General features: G+C 51.3%; 1 protein-coding gene across 1 annotated transcript in view; it reads right to left on the minus strand.

Moving 5' to 3' along the window:
• Positions 1-5,602, minus strand: part of PAX5 (paired box 5) — a 175,555-nt gene extending 169,953 nt beyond the window's left edge. The window contains exon 1 of the mRNA XM_086415912.1: positions 4,278-5,602. Within this exon, the coding sequence (XP_086272038.1) occupies positions 4,278-4,320 (43 nt within the window). The 5' untranslated portion in view covers positions 4,321-5,602. The remainder of the gene's footprint in view (positions 1-4,277) is intronic.
• Between the last annotated feature and the right edge of the window lie 16,511 nt (positions 5,603-22,113).

Consider the following 22,113-nt stretch of genomic DNA (forward strand, 5'->3'; position numbering starts at 1 on the left):
AATTTTCAAACTCAGGCTAATTTCATGGGGGGGAAAATTTTTTTATAGATAACAGTACTTAATTCGAGTTCTAAGCTGAATTTTTCTCTGATTTTCAAAATGAGCTTTAATCAGTTTAGATTGTTCTAAAACACTCCAGACATCAGAAAAAGGAAAACCATCCTGAACAGAATTTTACAGTTAGGAACACAACTGCATAGTTCACCTAAAACAGAAAGACTACAGCCACCCTTGAAGGGTCTTAAGAAAGCTTTGTTCTGGGGTTGGGAGCACCTAATAAAAAAGGGTTGTATGGATCTTTCAATAACAGGCTGGATTTAAGAAGCAAGTAAATTAAAAACTGAGAGGACAAAAAGAAAGCTAAAAGCACCTAGCACACTTTTGAGACAATCTATTAGTCCAGGCACCGGGGGCATCTGCAATGGCTTGTTCCCTATACTACTGGCAATTTAAATTTTCTGCCCAAAACATGGTAGCAATCTTTGGAGGATTTAAATTTCGAAAACAGTCCTGCAGGACATTTGTGATCTTTGGAGACCATTTGTATTATGGGGAAAAACCCAAGGATGAGACACTCTAGGTGACAGCAAGTCCCCACACCCTCTAGTTTTAACCACAAAGGTCAGGCTACAAATGCTCTTGTAGATTCTGATCCTTGTATCCACAGCTGACACCAGACCCAGGATAACCTGGAGACCCCCTGCATCCCTCAACTTCCTGGAAAGGCTCCCAAAAACTCTAGGCCCTCTCTGCCTCTGAGAGAACATGTCAAGGGGGGTGGGTTGGTAAATTAAAAGTGTCATCTGAGTAGGCAATGTCTCTCATTTACTCCAAGATTGGAAAGAAGCAAAATCAGAAACCCGAGAGAAGGGAGGCAAGAGGATGGAGAAAGAAACCAGAAAAAGTGGTGTGAGGGCAAGTGTACAAAGATCAGAGACTCGATGAGATGAGACAGGAAGGAGAGTGCCTGGAAGGGAAGCTCAGGTTAGGAGAAGGAGAAAAAGGGATGGATTGGCTGGAATGGGGCAAAGAGGGGGTGGGGGGAAGGTGAATGTAGTGTATACAGGGGGAGGCAAGATGAAAGAAGAGAAAAATGGAGGAAGCCCAACAAGGGGGTATTTGGAAGAAAAAGGGACATCTGTGGAGGGGGGACCTTTGTTTTCTGGGACCCCAGCTCCCACCCTGCACTTCCTCAGAGAAGCCAAGTCCCAGTCTCTACTTCCAACACACTGGAGTACAGTGAGGGTTCATCACATGGGAGGTGCTGGGGGGAGACACAGACTCAGCTACACTTTTCAGGACCAAGTAGAATTTTCAGAGAGACACTGACACAGAGACAGATGCAATAAATCAAGGCAAAGACCAAGAAACTGACACGCAGATACAAGAGGATCACAGCCCCGCCCCCACAGGACACATAGAGCAGGGTTTGGAGGAGGGGAGGGCAGGGGGGAAGGGATGAATACCAGATGCCCTTGGGACTTTTGTGGCTCTGGTCTGGAAGGGGCTGGCCTCCACAGATGCTCCTCAGGCCTTGATAAGAACATGCTACCCACCAGGGTCCCCACTGTCCACACCCACAATGACCATGTCTGGGCATAGGGTCTTGGGGAAAGGGTCTGTGCTGACTCAATGGTAGATTGAACTCCAGGATCCACAGGGTCATTGAAATTCCTCCTATTAATATCAGAGAAGATAATTAAGGGGACACACAAAAATGCAAACAGGAACACAGGAAAGGGCAGGAATGAAATCTTACTGGACTCTCGAACTGATAGGTGCTGGCACACATGGACAGTAGGGCCATGGATACAGACATAGTTAAATTAGACAGACAGTGCCTTGCAATTATGTGTAGCCATCCAGGTGGCCACTGCCTACTCTCTGGAATCTGAGTCCCTCTCTTCCCCTTTCCTGAATCCTCAAAAGACTGCCTCCAGCACTGTCCCTGGGAATTTCCTGTCAGTCCTTTTGTCTCTCTGACCTCAGTATCGTTCTCTGTAAAATGGATGTAGCTGAAAGTTTAGAAGACAGTTGGTTAGGAGACTGGCTATAAAAGTGCTTTGTAACTGGTAACCATAGCTGGGGGTGGGGACAAAAAAACTCAGAAGCCCACACCCTGGCAGTGCCTGCCCCTCCCCCTATACCAGCTATCCACGGAAGCCAGCCAGCTTCAGTGGGCGAGAGGGGAAAGGAGTTGGGGTGGTAAGAAACTGACCAGAGTGAGGAAGAAAGACAAGTAGGTCTGAGCCCCTACTTACCAGGCAACCTCTCAGGATCTACTACGCACCCCTCTACTCAAACTAAAAAAAAAATTGGGGCTCGAAAGTGGAGCCTATGTTATGGAAACAAATAGCTTTGGAAATCAGGATCAAGGGCACTTTCAGAGAAGACAGCTCTGGAAGCTAAGCGGGCTGGGGCCCAGCCCCCACCGTGCTGCAGGGAAAATTGAAAATGGGAGGAGGGAGCACTTCCGAAGGAATGGGCAGATGAGAGCCCGGAGGAGGAGGGATAGAGAGGGGCATTAGTGGTTGGCTAACCCACACCTAGAAGAAGCTACCTTCTTTACCCCCATGCACGGCCTTGAGACCACCAGGTCTTGATGCTATCTGTCCGAGCGCCTGGGCACAACCTCTGGGCAGCCAGGCTCTGTGCAGAAGGGAAGAGTAGATTCCCACAGGCAACGACAGAAGCGCAAGAGCAGCCCTCCCCATTTTGTCCTCAAATCGCTCCTTGACCGAGCTAAAGGCTTGGTCACATCTCAGAGTATTGACAGAAACTCCTTTGCTTTCCTGGCTCAGTCTGCGAGATCAGAGCTTCCCCAGAGCCCGGCTAAGTCTGTACAGGAGACGGCTGCTGGGGGCGCTGGGGTCACTACGGACTGGAAACCGTTTTGGCATAGGCCCCAAGCGGTGAGGAGTTATTTAGGCTGGGATCCTAGCTAGCGGCTTCTCTTCGAAAATCTCCCCACGGCTTTGGTGAATGACCTCGGACTCGGGAAATTGGACACAAAGAGAAACTGATTTGCCCGTAGCCAGTCCCCACAGCCTAGATCAGCATTTCCCTGCCTATCAGGCCATTCGGCCTCCGGGGCAGGAACGGACATCTTCACCGGGAAGCTCGCCTTCTCTCCAGCCGGGTCTCGGCTGCCTTTGTTAAATAGGGGACCTAAGGCTAGGTAAGCAGGATCCGGCGCTGTCTGAAGGCTCCCGGCGCGGAAGCAACTCCCTGACCTGCGGCCCGTGGGGGCCGGAGCTGGGCACCCGGCTGAATGCTGCCGAAGCCTGGCGTCTTGCTCCCAGCTCCACAGCAGCTCTGAAGGAAAATACGATTCGTTCCACTTGGAATTTCCTCGAAATTTCCGAATCTAATCCGGCGTTAACTCACCGTGAGAGGAGCGCTCATCTCACAGGAGGCTGTGCTAGTGGGTGAACTGCAGATCCCGACGGGTCAGGCAGCGGCTGGCCTCGCCTGCGCCCAAAATGACCCTTCCCCGTCTCCTACACACGCGGTGTCTTTCAGAAGACGAGGGCGCCTGAATGGTGACTAATTGGCTTCTTCTTCTATTTTGTTTTGTTTTGTTTTGTTTTTAAGGGGAGAAGCCATCATGAGGCAAGCGTCCTGCACAGAAGGACTTGATAGTGTCTTTAAGGGTCTCTGCATGAACTGGCGGCTTCTAAGCAGAAGCTCAGCTCAGGGTCCGCTACTTCGTTGATTTTTCAAATCCCACTCCTCACCTCCAGAATGCCTTTGGAGCTCTGGACCTGGTGTTCTCGCTTAGCTCGCAACCTCTTCCTCCAGACATACAAGCCCAGAGGCACTGCTGGGGCCCCACTTTCTCTCCAAGCCCCAGTCTTGCTCAGCCCTATGGGTGAAAAAGGCGCCATCGGGTGTAGGGTGCGGGGCGCTGAGACTCAGAGTGACCTCTCCCTACAACTTCATGCCCTCCAACTGGCCCGGCCCAAAGCTCTCTCCAGGTCCGAGTCCCGATTCTCCCGGCACACTGCGATGTTGCTGCCTGAGCCCCGGAAAAGATGCAACTGGCTGCGTACACTACCGGTTGCTGGAGGCGGGATTCCCGGTGCCAGGTGCTCCTGGCCGGGTCGACCACGCGCTTTGCTCCACATCCCCTGCCTGGGAGCCTCGCACTTTACAAACTTGACAGCGCGGCCACAGAAGTCCTGGGTCCTCCCATCCTTAGTACCTGCCCCGCGGTCTGGAACCACCAACCCTATCCCGGCGGGAGAGTGAGAGAAGCGAGCTCGCCGCCTACTTACTATGCATGGATGCAAACGGGTCGTGCTTACAGTGTATTTCCATCGGGGCGCTCCAGACTGCAGGCCGGCCCACGCTGCCGCCTCCCGGCGCCAAGGGGCTGCCCAGCGAGGCTACGGAGCCGCGCCGCCAGGCCGGGAACTGTGCGAGCTGGGTTCAGAAAACACTGCTGGAGCTTCGGAGCCTCTCTCAGAACCGCTCTGCCGGAGATCGCCGAGATCTGCGCCTAGAGGCGGGAAACGGCGCTAGTGCAGTCCGGCCCGGAGCTGTTCACCCAACTCCCGGTGGCTTCCCTCCCGGGCTGGCTCAGGCGGCGGCTCCGCACCCGGCCCGGGGTAGCTACGACTAAAGCACCCGCAGCTTCGGGGGCATAGTTCAGGGGCCCGCCTCCGGGACCGCCTGGAGCCCCCCCGCCCGGCCGCCGGTAGGAGCGGCTCTAAGGAGGCCTGTGGGACACACAGCCCTTGACTTCACTCGGGGCGCAGCGAGGCCCGCGGGCGGCCAGGCTGGTTTCGCGGCTTCGCTGCCTCTGGAGTCTCTTCTCGATCCCTCTGTCTCCACCGGATCCTTTCTCTCTCTGCTGCGTTGAGTCTCTGGGCTCGGACGTGCCGCTTCAGCTTCTCTCCTCTCGGCTCTCCGACGTCTCCGACGAAGTTGCAAAGAACTTCCTCTCTGGCGGCGCTGGGGTCCGGGCGGGTTCTGAGACGCTTACGCCACTGACGCTGGGGCCAAGACTCCGGAGTCCCCGGGAGCCTGCAGCCCTCACACCCTGGGACCCAACGCTTTCAAAGTTCCCGCGGGCCCGGCTGCTCCCTCATCGCCGGGACCACGAATGGGGACAACAGCAACAGTCTCGTCCTCGTCGGAGTATTTGTCTCGCACCCACCAACTCTTCGAGCTTCCGCCGCTTTCTCTCGGGGGTGGGGTGGGGGGGTGGTCTGGTTCGAACGTCTTTCAGTTGCCTCTTCCGGGACGGCCGCCGCGCCTACCCCAGGCGTAGAGCGAGGGACAGAGAAGAGACCGAGAGGTTCCCTAGACCAAAGCCGCCGGGACTGCCGGTGCTGAGACGCAGCCTCTGTCGGCTTTGACTGCCAGCGCTGCTGCCACCACCTCCGCCTTCGGCGCTAGCCCTCCGCCTGCTCGGCGCGCAGAGTGCGCCACCGCGCCGCCCCGGAGCCGCTTTCAGGACCCGCTGCGTGTGGACAGCGCCGCCCGGGGCTCAGCCTCCCTCCGGGCGGGGGCGGGGCGGGGGCTAATCTGCCAATCACGCTTCATCAAACCAATCAGAGCAGTGGCAGCCGGCTCTGACCCGAGACACCACCCCATTGGCTGAGCAACCGGCGGGCTCCGCCTGATTAGCCGATACCTGGGCAATGGGAGAGAATGGAGGGCGGGGCCCAGGCGGCGGCGCCACGTTCATTGACAAACGCGCGGGGCGAAGGCCTAGCGGAGTGCAAATTGGGGGAAGGGGACGGGGATCCACACAGCGCCAGGAGAGTCCCGCAGCAGATCCGGCGGGAGCCTGACCTCCCAGCCGCAGCACTGGGACCCTAAAATGCCCTGAGGGATTGAGGGCAGCCTAGGCGAGGATGGCGGGTGGGGAGCGTGGTTGGGGAAACAGTCTCCAGAAAACACGCGCGCGTGCACAAACACACACACACAACGGATGTTGGAGGAAAACAAGGAGCTCAGTAGAGATCTAACTTTCAATCTAAGCACCATCAGACTTGCAATGGAAACGTAGCTTGTGCACATCTGCTCCGCTCTGACCTCAGTTTCCTCGTCTGTAAAATAAGAGTTGTCCTGCTGCTGCAGCTGCTGCTGCTGCTAAGTCGCTTCAGTCGTGTTCGACTCTGTGCGACCCCATAGACGGCAGCCCGCCAGGCTCCCCCGTCCCTGGGATTCTCCAGGCAAGAACACTGGAGTGGGTTGCCATTTCCCTCTCCTACCTAGTTTTTAATGAAGGCTCTCCTTCCAGTGGAAACATTTCATAATTTTATCAAGCGCCGCTGACGCTGCTGCCTCATCGTCCACCCTCCTCCCCTGCTCTAACTGAAGAACTCTCAATTCTGAGCTAACCATACAGAGAGACATGAGGTTGGGGGAACATCTCACAATCCTTTAAAGTTAGTAACCAGGATGCTCTTTTGCGGGGGGTGGGGGGGTGTCCATCTGGGGCTTTGGACAACGTAGTCCAAGCACTGAGCCCCGAGTCTCTCTTTCCAGCCTCAGACAGGAGTTGCCAGATGCTTTGGGGGCTAATGATGCGCCCAGCTGAAGACTTCTGTCTGCACGGGCAAATCTGCCTCCGCAGCAAGACCTGAATAAACCCTATCCCGTCCAGTGCTAATGAGAGTCTCTGGAGCGGGTGGGTGGGCGAATAGGCGTATTCAGTCTGCAAGGGCCATGCAGAGGCGCGCTAAACGTGTTATTACACTGTAGCTTTCAGTTGTCGAGAAAACCCGACTTTTCCTCTCCTGGGGAAGTGCTTGTCGTTTTTAAGACAAAAATGGGTGGATTTCTAGCAGACCTTTTTTGGTCCAGAAAGGCAAGGTTTTTGACCAGCAAGAATCAGTTTCCCAGGAGTGTGAGGCCCTGGGACCACAGGCAAAGGAACTGGACTTTGAAATGGAAGCATGTGATAGCCATTCTTCACCCAGGAGGCAACAGTTCTGTGTGTGCCTACGTTTGCTGGCACCCAGGACAGGAAGAGTAACTGAAGACTCCCCTTGCCCAGCAGCTCGTGGGAGTTGATCCAAGACCCACTATTTCAAATTCACAAGCAATGATCTTCTAATATTACACATAAATCCACTGAAACAAGGGCTCTGAGATGTCTGCTCTGGATCTGGACTTGTAAGGAAGACAGAGCACCAGTTGACCCTGGGAGGACTCCCAGGACATTCTTTATTTCAGTTACCCTTCTCTCTGCTGTTGCTGCTAAGTCGCTTCAGTCGTGTCTGATTCTGTGCGACCCCATAGACGGCAGCCCACCAGGCTCCCCCGCCCCTGGGATTCTCCAGGCAAGAACACTGGAGTGGGTTGCCATTTCCTTCTCCAATGCAGGAAAGTGAAAAGTGAAAGTGAAGTCACTCAGTCGTGTCTGACTCTTCACAACCCCATGGACTGCAGCCTACCAGGCTCCTCTGTTCATGGGATTTTCTAGGCAAGAGTACTGGAGTGGGGTGCCATCACCCTTCTCTCTACCTCTGTCCAATTTCTCACACTCAGAACCAGATCAGCCCTCAGAACCATCTTCTGTTCCTGTCCCAGATCCAGCTGCTCCTGAAGGGTAGATAAGTTTCCAGTAGTGACACTGTCCCCAACCCCTCCAGGGCACAGCTGCAGAAAACAGACCCAGGAAATCCTCTGGGAGCCCAGGAGGCTGCTGTAGGCACTGGGGTGGGGCAACATTATCTCTTCTTTGTCCGGAACCCAGCCTGTCCTGATCTTCCACCACACCCTCCTCGCCTAGGAGCTGGAAGATCAAAACTACACAGAGAAACCAGGATTGAGTTAGGGTTCCCGAGTTCACTCCACCCGGTGGCGCTTGATGGATCAAAAGTGGACTAAGAATTCGACACGGCAGTTCTGCCCGCCGCACCACCCCCCCCCCCCCCCCCCGCCACCAGAGAGGCGGGAGTATGGGAAAGCCCTGAGGGAAGCAGTCAGAGACACCTCCACTTCCAGCTCTGCTCTATTTCAGGCCTAGAAACTCAGATTCTGAAGTCTTACAGCTCAAAGGGCCGTGAGGCTATGTCTTCCCCATTTTATAGATATGAAACCTGAGGCCAAGACAAGAGGCTACTTGTCCAAGGTCACATAGCATGTCCAGGATAGAGGAAAGGCTGTGAACCAGAAACCTCTTTCTCAGAAGGGTTTCTCCAGAGCCACTCTTGGCATGTGGAGAGTTGTTTTTTGGGGGGGCAGGGGGTGGTGGAGGAGGAGGGAACCCAGATAGGATATGTCAATACAAACCGGTTTTCCTTCTGATACCAGGCAGCTTGGACTGAATCTCCCCCCAAAGCACTGCCAGGGTTGAATAGAACCACATATTAATATATCACTCAAACAGGAATGGGTCAGATTTCCATTTTGCACAGAAGGCTTTTGGGCTTCTGGACGGTGTTGGGCAACCTAACCTGGGCTGCAAAAGCAGCCCACTTTCCACCTTGTGGTGCACAGCGGGGAGGGCGTGTACCTCCAGATAGGAGATTATTCACAGCCGCCTGAGTGGGCCAGCATCCCTGATCTTCTAACACCAAGAGGCACCATCAGATATCCTGGCCCCCTAACCCAGCCTTATAGTCCACCAAATGGTGGCCCAGAAAAGTTACTTGACTATCCTGGGATAACACAGCAATTCCAGCACCGCTCCTAGTCCTGCCTCCAAAAGCTTTCCCAGCTCACAAGTCTGGGTCTAGGAGAGACAAGTTATCAGGGAGCTGGTCTCTAAGCTGCTGTGCTGAATGCGGTAGGGCGTTGCTGTATGCAACGGCCTTGTAGTTTCATTCCCCAGGCACGACTTAGGGCCAGGCCCTATACTAAGCGAAGGAGGCAGGAGATGGGGAAAGGAAAACTTCCAGAAAGAAATTTAATTTGTGTAAATCGAATTGCCTTTGAAAGTTTTGCTATTGAAAGAAAGCCCATTCAGAAAAATGTTTGAGAAACCACCTTCAGAGGAACATCCACCTCAGTCTCCATACACAAACCTGACTGTACCCGGAACACTCTTCCTCCCCACCTCTCTTCTGCTTTCTCCTGGGCCACCCAGTTGTGCCTGTGGGTTGGGGCTGCTATAGCACTCACTGGGCCTAAGATCGACTCCTGCAGCCCAAGTCCAGCCCATCTCCCTGTTCCTATTTTGGGTAAAGCGAGGCCTACAGGGCTCATATTGGTTGCTCAATTCCAGAAAGCCAGAGATGCCTGAGCAATGCTATCCTAACTTGGTGGGTCCCTTCTAATCCTCATTTTAAAAGCATCAAAGAGAGAAAGCAACTGACCCTAAGTTACACAGCAAGTTGGTTCAGAGCCATTTCCTGCATGATTCCTTTCTCCTGGATCAGAGGTCTACTCTGCCTGGCCCAAGTCTGTTTGTAAGAATGGTTGAAGTGGGAGAAAAAGGGGAGAATTAAATCATATTTTTCAAAAACTATGTAAAGTGCCTTTGTCAGGTTTTATCATTACCACCATACCTCAAAGGCCAAGAATTCTGGGACTACCTTTATTTATCCCAAAGGTGCTTCCTGCTCAGCTTCCTCATGTGTCTGAAAAGAATCCCTGAGATGAGATCTTTCAAGGTTCTGAAAGATGAAGATCCATGGGTAGAGGGTATTATCCCACCAGGCTCATTCCAGAGCTAGGGGAATTGATGCCAAGGTCCACGAATGCAGTGTTCAGCCTACCCTGCTCTCCCTGGTCTTGGGATTCTTTAACCCCCGCCTCAGCTAACTTGCCTAATTGTCATTTTTCTCCATGGGCGGGGGGTGGGGGGCGCATGGGGCTCTATTGCCTTTTCAAGCAAGAATAAGAGGTTTAAGGGCGGAAGAATTATCTTCTAGTCCTACTCCTTCCATACTTCCTTCTGTGTGATCTCAAATAAGTCCCTGCCCCTTTCTGGACCTCAGTTTTCCCTTTTTTGGTACCACAAGGAAGAGGCTAGACAAGAATATGCCTAAGTGGCTCCTTGTTCAGGTAGGATCTCACCAGATCTTGGACTTAAGCTAGAAGACCAGATATGCCTTCCCCATCGTTCAGATGGGGAAAGTGAGGTTGAGTGAAGGCATGGAATACAGTTCTGAAGGACGTAAAGGGCCATCAAGCGACCCATAAAAAGCCTTGAAGTTGGGAGGAAGAGACACCCAAGCAAAAATCTCCAAACTAGACCTGGACGCCCCCAACCTGGGCAGTTTCTCAGCTATCTTTTATTCCCCACCCGTGCTGCGGGCCAGAGCAGACAGGTGCAAGTGTAGTGTTACCTGAGATATCATCCTTTCCCAGGCAGGGCCCTCATCCAACCAAAAGGTGAAGAGGGGCGTGGCTCCCCAGATTTTTAAACTGGCCAGGCCTGTGGTCCCCAGCCCCACCCAGGCCTGTCTTGAAGAGGAAGGAAATGCTTTATTGATTAAACGATTATTCAGGCGATTGAACTAATCAAAGAGCCCATCGACCGCCATGAATTACAGTCTTTGTAGACAGCTTGTCTAGAGAGGCAGCCAGGCCAGCCACACAGACCCTCTCGAGCATCCTCTCAGGCTTTTGACCCACTCCCAACACATGCACACCCCCCAGTCCCCAGTGCAGATGCTTCTGGAGTCTCACCTCCTAAGGGAGTAGTGGGGAGAGTTGGGGTGGAGCAAAGGGGGTTTCCAGGTTCCCTTTCCTGTGCCGTCACCCTGGGGAACCTTCTTCATTTCCCTGCCTCTTAGATTTCTGCCCTCACTTCTCTTCAGTCATGATTTTGGAAACACATATTAGCCTAGGGAATTGTTCTGGGTTTCCAGATACAAGTTCACCCCCCACCTCCCGCCTTTTTGACCCGTACTTAGGGAAGGTGGAGGTAGGGACTCGCAGAAGCACAGGGATATGGGGAATGGAGTTCTGTCAGGGCCAGAAGTGTGTTTGGATGGGGGTTTAGCACTTTTGGCCTAATGAGTGAAAGAGGCACCCGTACCTGGCTTTTACCTCAGGGCAGACAGGAGCTTCCTGCAGCCTGCCACTTCCTCTCTGACATAAACACCCACTGCTACCCACTGCCTGGAACTGTGGGAGGCACACCAGGCTCTGTGCTAGAAAGGCCTGCCTGTGCATATACAGGTTCAGAGCTGGGTGCCCCAGTTAGACACACAGGTCATACCTACTTTCACTCTTTTCCTGGCACCCACAAGATAAAACCTGAGCATGTGTGTGTGCATGCGGACATGCACACACACACCCCAGTGTCAGAGGCTCATCTAGGTAAGAGTTAAGGCAGGCTGGGGATCCCTAGAAAAGTCACAACTAGCTTATAGGTAGGCTGCCTCCTCTCATCTGCCAGGGTTGTGCCTGCAACAGAAGACCCTTTTGTATAAATGGTAGGCTCAATAGTACCTAAAGAGTGAAGCAGTGTACCCACACATTGAAGGGCTGCACACCTCTACTCCTGTTCTCGCAACAGAACGGAACCTGAGCCTGACTGATGGCAGGCTTAGTACAACAGACCCCCACAGGTCCCAGATCTATCTTTGTGTCTAGAGGCAGGCACTTTTGTATACATTGGTATATGCCCAGTGAACAGCGGCTGACATCCAAAAATGGAGGCGTTAGTGTAACCATCTTATTCTCACTTCCAGAATCACTTGAATTGTGACAGGTGAACACAGACCCTCAAAGGAGTAGATGTACAGACACTCAGCAAAATTTTACACAAATATAGCCACACATAGACATACATTTTGGATACTCAAAAGAACAGTACCCAGGAACAGCAACTCATAAACAAATACTAACAGATTCATGAATATAAATACACACACACACATGCACATAGATTCTTCAACACACACACTTCCTCTACATACACATATATGTACATATGTACATATATATATATATAAAGGGACACACAAATTGTCATTGTCACTCAGGCACATTCTGAGCCCCTATGTAAACACACAGACCCAAATTTTCAGACCCCCTGATATCCATCCACATGAAACTTCAGAAAGAGAGAAAAACACACGCAAACTCACAAGCACTTGAACTGAATCAGAAGTGTGTGAACAGATTGTTGAAGAGAAACGTGCCGCAGACAGACGCGCAGTCAAAATCCTTGCGAAAATGAGGCGCACCCCCTCCCCCAGGGCCGAAGTGTTTGAGGACCAGCGCCCCGCTGGGTCTCTTGAGTTAGCAAGCCTAGAGCGCGTATCGCGGTCCTACCTGTCCTGCCGGTCCGAGGAGTCGGGTAATTTTTCTCTAAATCCATTTTGATTTTTCAGAACTTGATGTAATGGACAGGGAAAAAAAGTTTCCACTTTTTTGTGCTTTTTTTTTTTTTTTTTTTGGTGTCAGGGGCCGCTCACAGGTCGGAATAATTCAAGCCTTCCGCTCCCCCGCCGAGCTGGGGTAGCTGATCACTGAGCTGAAACTAAACGTTTTAGGTGGAAAAAAAGCGTCCGAAGGCACCGTGAAATGATTAAGGAACTAAAGAGCTTCTCGCCATGTGAGATCATGTCCTGTTCTCGCCAACATCACAAGATGTCCCCAGACACGCCGCGCCCCCAGCGTGCCACCCCGCACTGCAGGCCCCGAACTGGGAAAGGGTGTCCGTGTTCTTCGGCCCTGCCTGCTCAGCGGGCCAGACGGGGCGGGCCGGGTCGGGCCGGAGCAATGCAGGAGGCCGGGAGAGCAGCAGTACCGCCGCCGTGCCGCCCTGGACTTTTATAGGGGGTTGGTGGGGGAGGGAAGGAAGGCTTCAACAGAGCCGGGCGCTAGCCTGCACTCTAACGGCAAGAGGCCGACCATAGGCGAGTCGGGAGCCCTGGCCTCGCGGCCGCAACTTCTACAAATCTCTGAGTCTGGGTGTCGTGGCCCTCTGTTCGGTGCGCGAGGCCGGTGACCCCTTTAGGTGCAAACCCCGCCATGTAAGAGGGTTCAGGCCACGTTTTTGTTTTTTTAAGAAATTAGCCACCCTCCCAAGTAGGTGCAATTTGGAAAGGCTTTAGAGGCAAGCAGTGTTGCCAGGCAGAGAGAGGCGTCCCAGTTTCCTCAGAGTCACCCCTAGGGCGGCGCCCGCACCCCAGAGTTCTCAGCCACTTCATTCCCACCCAATCTGCAGCTGTAATACTATTGCTGAGTCTAGGGCAGAGCCAGAACCCCCAAAACACCCCACTACACACCCTGTCCCATCCTGGACGGGAGCACAGACGGTAAGCTGTGAAATGTTGGAGATAAAATCCGGGCCTCCTCTTGGGAGAACCGGCGCTGAGCAGAACCAACTCAGGAGGTCCTGAGGGTTGTCGGGAGTTCCGGACATCTTACCCCGGCCCATAAGTGGAATCCCCTTGCCCTCCAGCCCCGAGCCGTTGCGGTGTCCCGGAGCCCCAAGACTTGATTTCATAGGGGACATCAGCCCGAGAGACCGGGCAGAGGTTTGGCATGTTCAGCCCGCTCTCTTCTGCCCGGGCTCAAGACTTCCCTCCCCTTTCTAGTCCCAGTCCCGAGTCCAGCTGCTTGGCTTGGCCACTGGAAGCCCGTGGGGCCCCGCTGCGGGGTGGTCACAGGGGCAAGGTTCTCTGCGGGCGGGGGAGAGATCCGCAGGAGGACTCTTGGCCCGCCGGACAATGCAGTTTCCAAAAGTGAGTCGTCCTCAGAGAGAGTGTTGTTTGTTTTTTGGAGGGGGTGGTCACGAGGATGGGCCGCAACCTAGGGGGAAGAGCCCGGAGCTCGAGAAAAGGGGGGCGGGGGGCGCGGGAACCGGACATTACTTATCCACTGAGCCGATTTCGCCACAATCGGAAACGTGGCTGTGGATTCCCCGGCGGCCCCCTCCCCCACCCCCATCCCCCAAGTAGTCTGCGCAGTCCCCCTGCGCCGCCTCTTCCTGCAGCCTACGGGTACGGGTCGCTGCCCCAGAGACTAGATTTTTGGGCACCTCCGAGAGCTGGACTCTCCCTCGGCAACCGGGCCCAGGCCCTGCTTCCCGCCCTCCCGCCTAGCCCGCGCCGGGAGGCTGAGCCGGGGAGGAGCGGCCTTCTGCGCATGGAGATCTAAAGCCCTCCCGGAATTGACATCTCACCCTGGGCTGGGCACGGGAGTTGTTTGGGTTGTTGTTGTTGTTTTTCTATTTATAAGGTTTGTTTTGGTTTTGTTTGTTTTCTTTTCATTATCTGAGAGTCTTTTGTTGCTGGTGTTTTGTGTGTTGGTTTTTCGTGGATTTCATTTTAGCGGGTTTTGCGCTGTGAATCTTGGTCTTTGGGGTGGATTTTGTTTTCTGTCTTGTGTTTTGATTTTTGTGTGCGTATTGTACTTTGTCCTTGTAGGCTGTCATTGTGTGTCGTTTGAAAGGCTGTTCATTCTGCGCGGTGTTTTGATTTTTTTTTTTTTTATTTTGTACTAGTGGGGGTCGTTTGTGTGTTCTGCGTTAGGTGAATTTGGTGTTTGTATGTGTTTCGTTTTCTTCGATTTTGATTTTGTTTTTATGTGCAGTGCGTTTAATGAAGGTTTTGGCTTATGTTTTCGTATGTTGGCTTCAGTTTTTGTGTTTGTGGGATGCTTTGGTGAGTATTGCGTGTGTGTTTAGCTTTGTGGGGGGTTTTGGATTAGGGAGGGGACACTGGTCACTACTTGATTCCTGTCCTCATCCAGGAAGGGCAGAGGATTAAGCCAAGCACCAAGAGCCTTGGATTCGTGGTGCTCGGCAATACCTGACCCCGGCACCACCGCGCTGTACTCTGAGCGCTCCAGACCAACGCGGAACAAATGTGCGTTCCCGAGGGGGCGCCCGCCCTCACTGGTAACCTCGCCGGTCGTGTGGCACCAGTGCCCAGAATAATTCACAGCCCCCCCCCCCACTTGGGGTACCCAGGCCCAATCGCCATCCCCTTGCCCACCCTATCCGTTGTTGATCGACCTCCCCTTGTGCCTGGCCAGCCTGCTTCGGACCTCCGGGACACTCGCGGCGTTGGACCGAAGGCCGCTCCCTGCCGCGGAGAAGGTGGCGAATCTCTTCGGGGGACCCGGAATTGACGCTGCGGCCCTAGATATACTGGACAAGGGGCTACGGATGCTCCGACTCTAGGCGCATATCGGCATCTGGGCCCCCGAAAAATCCCCGATCTCACTTGCCCGTAGCCCTAGAATCCTAGAAACCCCACTCCGCTCAGCTTTCGGTTTGGAGAACTTGCCCCAGTTCACCATCGACACACAAATCCACACTCAAATATACACATACTCAGCTAGAGAGCGAGCGAGCCCGCGCCTCGGTAGCAGCGGCCTGCGTGGCAGAATCAGTGCTGGCACCATCTCAAGGGGAAGCCAAACTGTAGTGACCGGAAATGTCCCAAGGACAGAATAAGGATTTTTGTTTGTTTGTTTTTTGTTTTTATTTCCACGTCGCCGGAACTTCTTCAACCTCGATACACCTGGATTTGTTTAATGCTACACCGGGGAGAAAAGGAGAGGCACATTTAGAGAGGCAGACCGGCGAGGAAGTGCGGGGAGAATCTATAGAGAAAGAAATCTGGAGAGGGAGAGACAAGACTGTGCGGAAAGATAGATTGGAGACCCAGGAAAGGGGTTGGTGCGGAGAGTCCTCCAAGGCCCCCCGCGCGCACTGGCATTCCGTGAGAGGGAGAAAGCAGAAACCGAGAACAGAGAGTGACAGGAAAAGAGTCGCAGAAGAGGTTGGCCTAGGCACACAGCGAACTTCCCTCCAGCTAAAACGCTGCATCCCAGGGACTGGGAGGCCGACGTCGGGAGGCGAGGAGTCTAGGCTCTGCTCTGCGGCCAGAAACACCCAAGACTCCAGGGTTTGTGGAGCCAAGACTGAGGCTCGATTTCCGGCCCTGCGCCACCCCGAGACCCGCAGCCCGGACTCCAGGAAAGGTTGGCCCACCGCGGTCAGCCGATGGGCCTCTCTCTGCGCGAGCCCTGGGAGCAGCCGCGGGGAACGACTCCGGCCTTGTGGCTCTGGGCTGGAGCCTACCCTGAGGGCGGGTGGGAATCGACAACCAGCCTAGAAGCTAGGAAGAGGCCCCGCCCTAAAGCTGGGGGCCCAGTTCTGGGAGCGGCTGAGGCCACTGCGGAACTCGCGGGATTCGGGGTCCGTGCAGCGCGCACGTGGCACCGCACCTTCCGCAGGAGGCGCCGCTGATACCCAGCCCCGCCCCGCTACGTTTGCTGGGTCTGGATGGTGTCAGGATTGAGAGTGGACGCTAAATCCCGACGAGTAGGTTCCGTACGGCCTAAACTTGGGGCTTGCCCAGGGGCGGCGCCCGGGTGAATAGGGGCGCCTCTTCACTAGCAACTAACTCCCCGGCCGCAGAGCGCAAAAAACGCGCAGCGCAGGCCAGCCGCCGATGCTGGTTTTCCAGCGGTGCCCGCGGTGCAAAAGGGCTGAAGAATAGTTTGGGTTGAAGCACCCATTCCTACTGGCATTGGGGTACTCTGCACAAAAAGGGCTTCGAACTCTGGCTGCTGGTTCGCTGGGACACCATGTGCTAGCGGCTTGCCACCCAGAAACACAGGCGTAGTGCTAGAAAACCCGATTGGGGCTGTCTTTAGGGAATCTGAGGCTCATAGTGGGTTATTGCTATTCTTGCTTTACCTTACTGTCGTTCTTTCTTTAATTAGAAGTGTTATTGAGAGAAGCCTCAAACAGCGCAGACTCGGGTTATTTGAATGGGTTCATTTCAACTGAAATCGACTCAGTTCAGTTCCACGACTGGTTTCCAGCGCACAGGTACACATGGCAGACGTCAAGTGAATGCTGTGTACAGGGACGCGATTTGAGGGCAACTCTTGGAGAATTCTGAGATAAAATTCACTATCCTGTGATTACATTCACAATTATATGAATATGGAAAACAGGGAGTCAGTTGCATTTAAATTTTGCCAACAAGTCCCAGCAACCCTCTAGTATTACCTAAGAACCCAAAACGGGGCACTGAAAAGATTTACTGGCACTCTGATTATTTCAGATTGAAAACAGTGTAAATCAGTTTATTTCTTCTTATATATCCTTTTAAATTTAACAATACCATTTGTAAGTAATAAAATCATATTTTGCCAAAGAAAATTTATATGTAGGATGTTTTACTTCTACCAATATTTATACGATGAACTGTTAGCTTTCCCCACCCCCTTTTTCTTCTGCTGTTTCTCCGTGTAATGTAATGTGAGCTTTAAATATTCATGCCCCAACCCGGACTTGCATTTATTTAATATGTTTTAAACTAATAACATTTTAATGTGATATAATTTGATTCCATGAAGTACAGGAACATAAAGGAGCCTACTTCACAAGCGATTTTGAGTGCGTGCACGGGTTAAACGATTCTTAGAGTTTTTGGACACAGATCAGAATGTTAAATGGAGGTGAAGAGCCCCTGTAAGTAGGTGCTTTAATGTTCTTGCTTGCTTCATTCTCCATTTTTCTGTAATAACTTCAGAGCTGTGACAGAGGATCACAGCAAGAGTGGGGTGTTTTCCCTGGAGCCTGTAGGGTGACCTTGCAAATTGCCAAGTGAGTACTTGTGGTAGGTTTTGGACTGATTTTTATATTTCTTTTGAGGGGATGTTGTATGGAGAAGAAAGCGGACGGCAGGATAAAAAGTCTGGATTTAAGAGCATGCCTGAAATAAAACTGTGTGCTCTAGAATTCTTTCAGATTTGCTGCTGATTACCTGTTTTTAACAAATTGACTAGTTATTTGTTGGCAGCTTCCTCCAGGACTCAACCCAGAATAAGATGGGGGAAAGGAGCTAGGCTTAGGTCCAAAGGGGCTTTGAAGTGAGCAGGATAGCCAGTCCATTGTCTAGCAACCTCCAGAGACACTTCCCAAAAGTGCTTATATTCTCTTTTACTTTGTATTTGAGGTGGGAGCCAAACCTTCAACACTGAATGCCAGTTGACTAAAAAATTGTCAGCAATAAGAAAAATTAAAGATGTCCCCTAATTTATTTTCAGGCAGATGAAAGTCATTTGGCATATCAAGTTGGTATGAGGAGCTTATGAACATAGAATAGAATGAGAAAGTTGTTTTCCCCCTTAATCATGAAAATATTTCTAGTGGCAAATCATGATGCTGTATTCTTGGTATTCACAAAAGTGTCTACACATCACACAAGAAAACTAACAATCCACTATTAGTAGTGAAGAATCCAAAATGGAGCATTGAAAAGATTGGGGGTCTAGGACAAACTATTCATATGAAAAGAATCATACTAAATTATTTATACTAAAATGCTGCTAAAATTTCAATGAAAGCAATTTTTAGGACAAGTGTTGGTAATTTTCTGGCGACATCTGTATAAATTCTCCCAGAAAAAAATTAAGTAACATATATCCAGATTTTGTATTATCAGCATATGTTTATATATATAATAGTTATAATATATATATAATATGGGGGGCTTCTTTTGTGCATAGGCAGATAGAGAATTCAAAGATGGGCTTCCTGTTAGGTACAAATTCTGAAAAATAAGGTGTGAGATAGAACCAGCTTGGTGAACTGAAAGGGGGGCAATTTTTATCCTAGTTTGGTATTGCAGTTGGTGTCTCATGTCTCATGCAATTTGCATGTAGACTCCTGTACCCCATGAAGTGACAAAAGAGAATTAGGCAGGGATGGAAACCTGCCGGTGTCGCCAGGCGGTGCCTCAAAGCACTCCTTTGGACACACGTTCCTGGTGGTGGGGAGTTTGCTGCCTCTAAACCAAGCCTGACCTTTTGTCTTTTGACCTCTGATGCATGAAATTAGGTGGCAAAAGAAAATGTGAAGAAAAGGATACAAAAACATGGAAAAACAGCCCTCTTTGACAATAGTCATTGTATTAGATCATAGAGGAGCTGCCCTACTCAGCCCGAAGTGCTTGTTTGTAAGGCTTCGGGTCTTCCTGGCCACTGGTGTTCCTGTTCTCCTTTGTGGGAGATCTGCATTTGTTGGGGGAGGGATTAAGCACTCTTTTTAATTAAGCTTGGAGCTGGGTTTTGTCCCAGGTCCAAAGCCTGTCTAGCAAATGCTTGGTTCCTCTATTTCCCCCTGAGGCCCTCAGTGCAGGCCCAGTGCCCAGGCTGTACCAGCCAGGACAGCTTTTGGAGACCCAGAGGAAAGCTCTGTCCCTCAAGCCCTTTTGGCCACCCAAGAGGGAGCTGTTTCCAGCCAGCACAGTGGTTGCTGGGGGCAGGGGTTGGGGGTGGGTGTTGGGGGTAGCAGCATGCTTCCAGGTCCAGAAGGGCCACACACTCCAAGTGGATAGCCCTCCACTCTCTCTCCTAATGCATATGGGAGAATTTGATGCCTAAGGTCCTGGGGTGCCCTGTCCCCTCAATCTTAGGGGCCAATACAGTGCCCTCTACTGTCAGGAGTGCCAGAAAGGAGGGTTAGAATGCGTACAGAGGTGCCCTCTGGGAGTCTCTAGGCAGTGACGCCAGGAAGCAGTGCCCAATCCTGTCAAGAGCCCCAACATGATGTCACTTGAGCCCCAGATCCTGTCCAGAGAGGAGACAGACCTCTACGTAAACTGTAAGAGTGTGTGGATGGATGTCACCAAAGGGGACTGTGGGAAATCCCATCAGGGTGGTCAAACCAGACTCTGGAAAGGGGGAGGCCAGAGGAGACCCTGCTGGGGACGTGACCTCTGTGAGTGTTGAAGGGTGAGTAGGACTTTGCTAGATACATATATTAAGTTCCCTACATACAGACAGACCTTCAAGTTGCACGAATGTGCCCAGCTGTGCTACTGTACTACTGTACTTTTCAAGATACTGTACTGTAAGATTAAAAATGTTTTCTTTATTATTTGTTTGTTTACTATGCATTATTTGTGTGAAAATTATTATCAACCTGTTCTAGTACAGTCCTTCATAGCTGATTGTATAGCGGATAGTTGGGGACTTAGGCTAACTTTGTTGGCCTTACAAACAAACTGGACTTAGGAAAGCGTTCTCAGAATGGAACTCATTCAAATGTAGGAGACGTACTGTAATGACACAGGAAGCATAATTAATGTCCCCATTTTGCAGGTGAGACTGCTGGAGAGCAACATATTGTGCTGGCCAGTAAGTTTGGGTTTTTCCAAACTCTGTAACAGAAAAACCTGAACAAGCTTTTTTGCCAACCCAATGTATGTCAAATACTATGAGAAGAGCTGGTTTTCCTGGTGGTTCAGTGGTAAAGAATCCACCTGCCAATTCAGGAAATCCAGGTTCGGTTTGGAAAAGGAAATGACAACCCACTCCAGTATTCTTGCCTGGAAATCCAATGGATAGAGGAGCCTGGCAGGCTACAGTCCACACGGTTGTAAAGAGTCGGACACGACTTAGGGATGAAACAACGATGGAAACCACATGAGAAGAGTTGACTAAGGGCTCAGGGGTGATAGGAATGGTAAATGATTCTGAGGGGAGGAATTCACAGTGAAGTGTGGGGAGTGGGGCAAAGACGCTGAGTAAGGTGGGCAAGCCTCTGCCACACCTTCCCTGAGACTGTCAGATTCTCTCCTTCCCATATGGAGTGGACCTATCAAAGGAAGAGATAGGAGAAAGGCTCTAGGACCAAGAAGAGAAACACAGGAAAGCCTAATTTCTATCAGTTTTCCATGTTTTGCCCTGGGAAAATCTACAGCATTCATTAAAAAACAAAAAACAGCCTGGAAAAAGAAAATAAAACAAACAAAATCCCACATCAGCCTGGTATGTTCCTCATGCATCTTAGGAAATGAAGCTCCAGCTGGTGGTTACCCCTCACTGCTCAGGCCACACAGCCCTGATCTCTCTCCTGTCTGTGGCCCTGTGTGTCTGAGATGGAATGCTGTGTCCAGTTCTCACAGTCAGGGCTCTACCTCTGGGACCCCAGCTCTTCTGGCAGTAAGTCACTCAGTTCCCTGATGACAGTAGCTTCTAAACTTCAGTGTGAAAGGAGTCATGTGCAGATCTTTGGGCCCCAACTCCAGAGAGCCTGATTTAGTGGTATGGGACTGAGCTTCAGACTGACTCAGGAAACACAGTCCCCAAGGAGAGCAATCTTAAGATTTGCAGTTGGCACCCACAGGAACATCTGAATTTCCTTCTGATCTCTGCAAGACTCTCTTTCCTGTTGAGCCCTTCTGGTTAAGCACAGGTCACTGCTGCCTGCTTCTGTGGGCTGCTGCATCTGCCTTATACACTCCATGAGTGAACATAGCAAGCTCTCAGTGGGCCCCACACTATGCCTTTGTCACACTATTGTAGCAGTTTGCCCTTTTACTTTCTGTCCTGATAACAGGAACAGTGTCAAATGCTCATTTGTGAGTCAGGAGTGAATGAATGTGGTGAAGGGGAAATCCTCTGTGGACTGGGCCTCTGTGTTCCATAAGTCTAGGTCCTGCTATACCATATCCTAACAGTATGGCTTTACCTCTGTCCCTCAGTTTGTTACCCTATTAATCTCCCCATTGGGAGATTAATTGCCATTCACTCAGTCTACTTCTCAGGTCTGTTGTGAAGAAACTGGGCACTTGTTTCATGAAGTATTATTACAATGGGTTTAGATTCCCCAAGGCTGTTCAAAGAAAATGTTTTTTGGTTGGCTAAATATATTTCTCCTTTGGTAGAGGAGTGGATGGCCCAGTATTTGACAGGAGTGATGAGTGAAGGTTTGTATAGGAAGAAGCCGACAGTACTCATGTGTTGAAAAATTGTGCAGTTCTTTTCGAAGTATCCTTTACTGGCACTTCAAGAGAGAAAGCAAAGAACAAAAAATTCAACTCAAGCACATCTGAGAGCCATAGGTTAACAGCTGTCATGAAATTGCTGCTAAATTTCTGAAAAGACAGTGTTGGATGTAGAATTTCTGGGGGGATAAAAAACACAGCTGGGTGGAACTGAAAAGGGAAGAAAACCTTAGATTCTAGATGGAAAATGAAAAGACATAATCCAGTCAATAATACATTAGTGAGGTGAACTCTACTGTACACACACACACACACACACACATATTCACATACGTATCTTATGCTTTATAGAAAAAATTTCATTCTGTGGGAAAGAAAATTCAGAAAAGATGAGACATAAGTCATGCATTCTATCTGATTCTCCACTAACCCCTAACCCCAGGAGTCCTCCAGTGGGCATTCTTTTCACAGAGAAGCCAAAAAAGGC

This window comes from Bos grunniens, chromosome 8, assembly GCF_055505025.1.
Source record: "Bos grunniens cultivar Pamir isolate PY7600 chromosome 8, Bosgru_T2T1.0, whole genome shotgun sequence".
Lineage (NCBI taxonomy): Eukaryota > Metazoa > Chordata > Mammalia > Artiodactyla > Bovidae > Bos > Bos grunniens.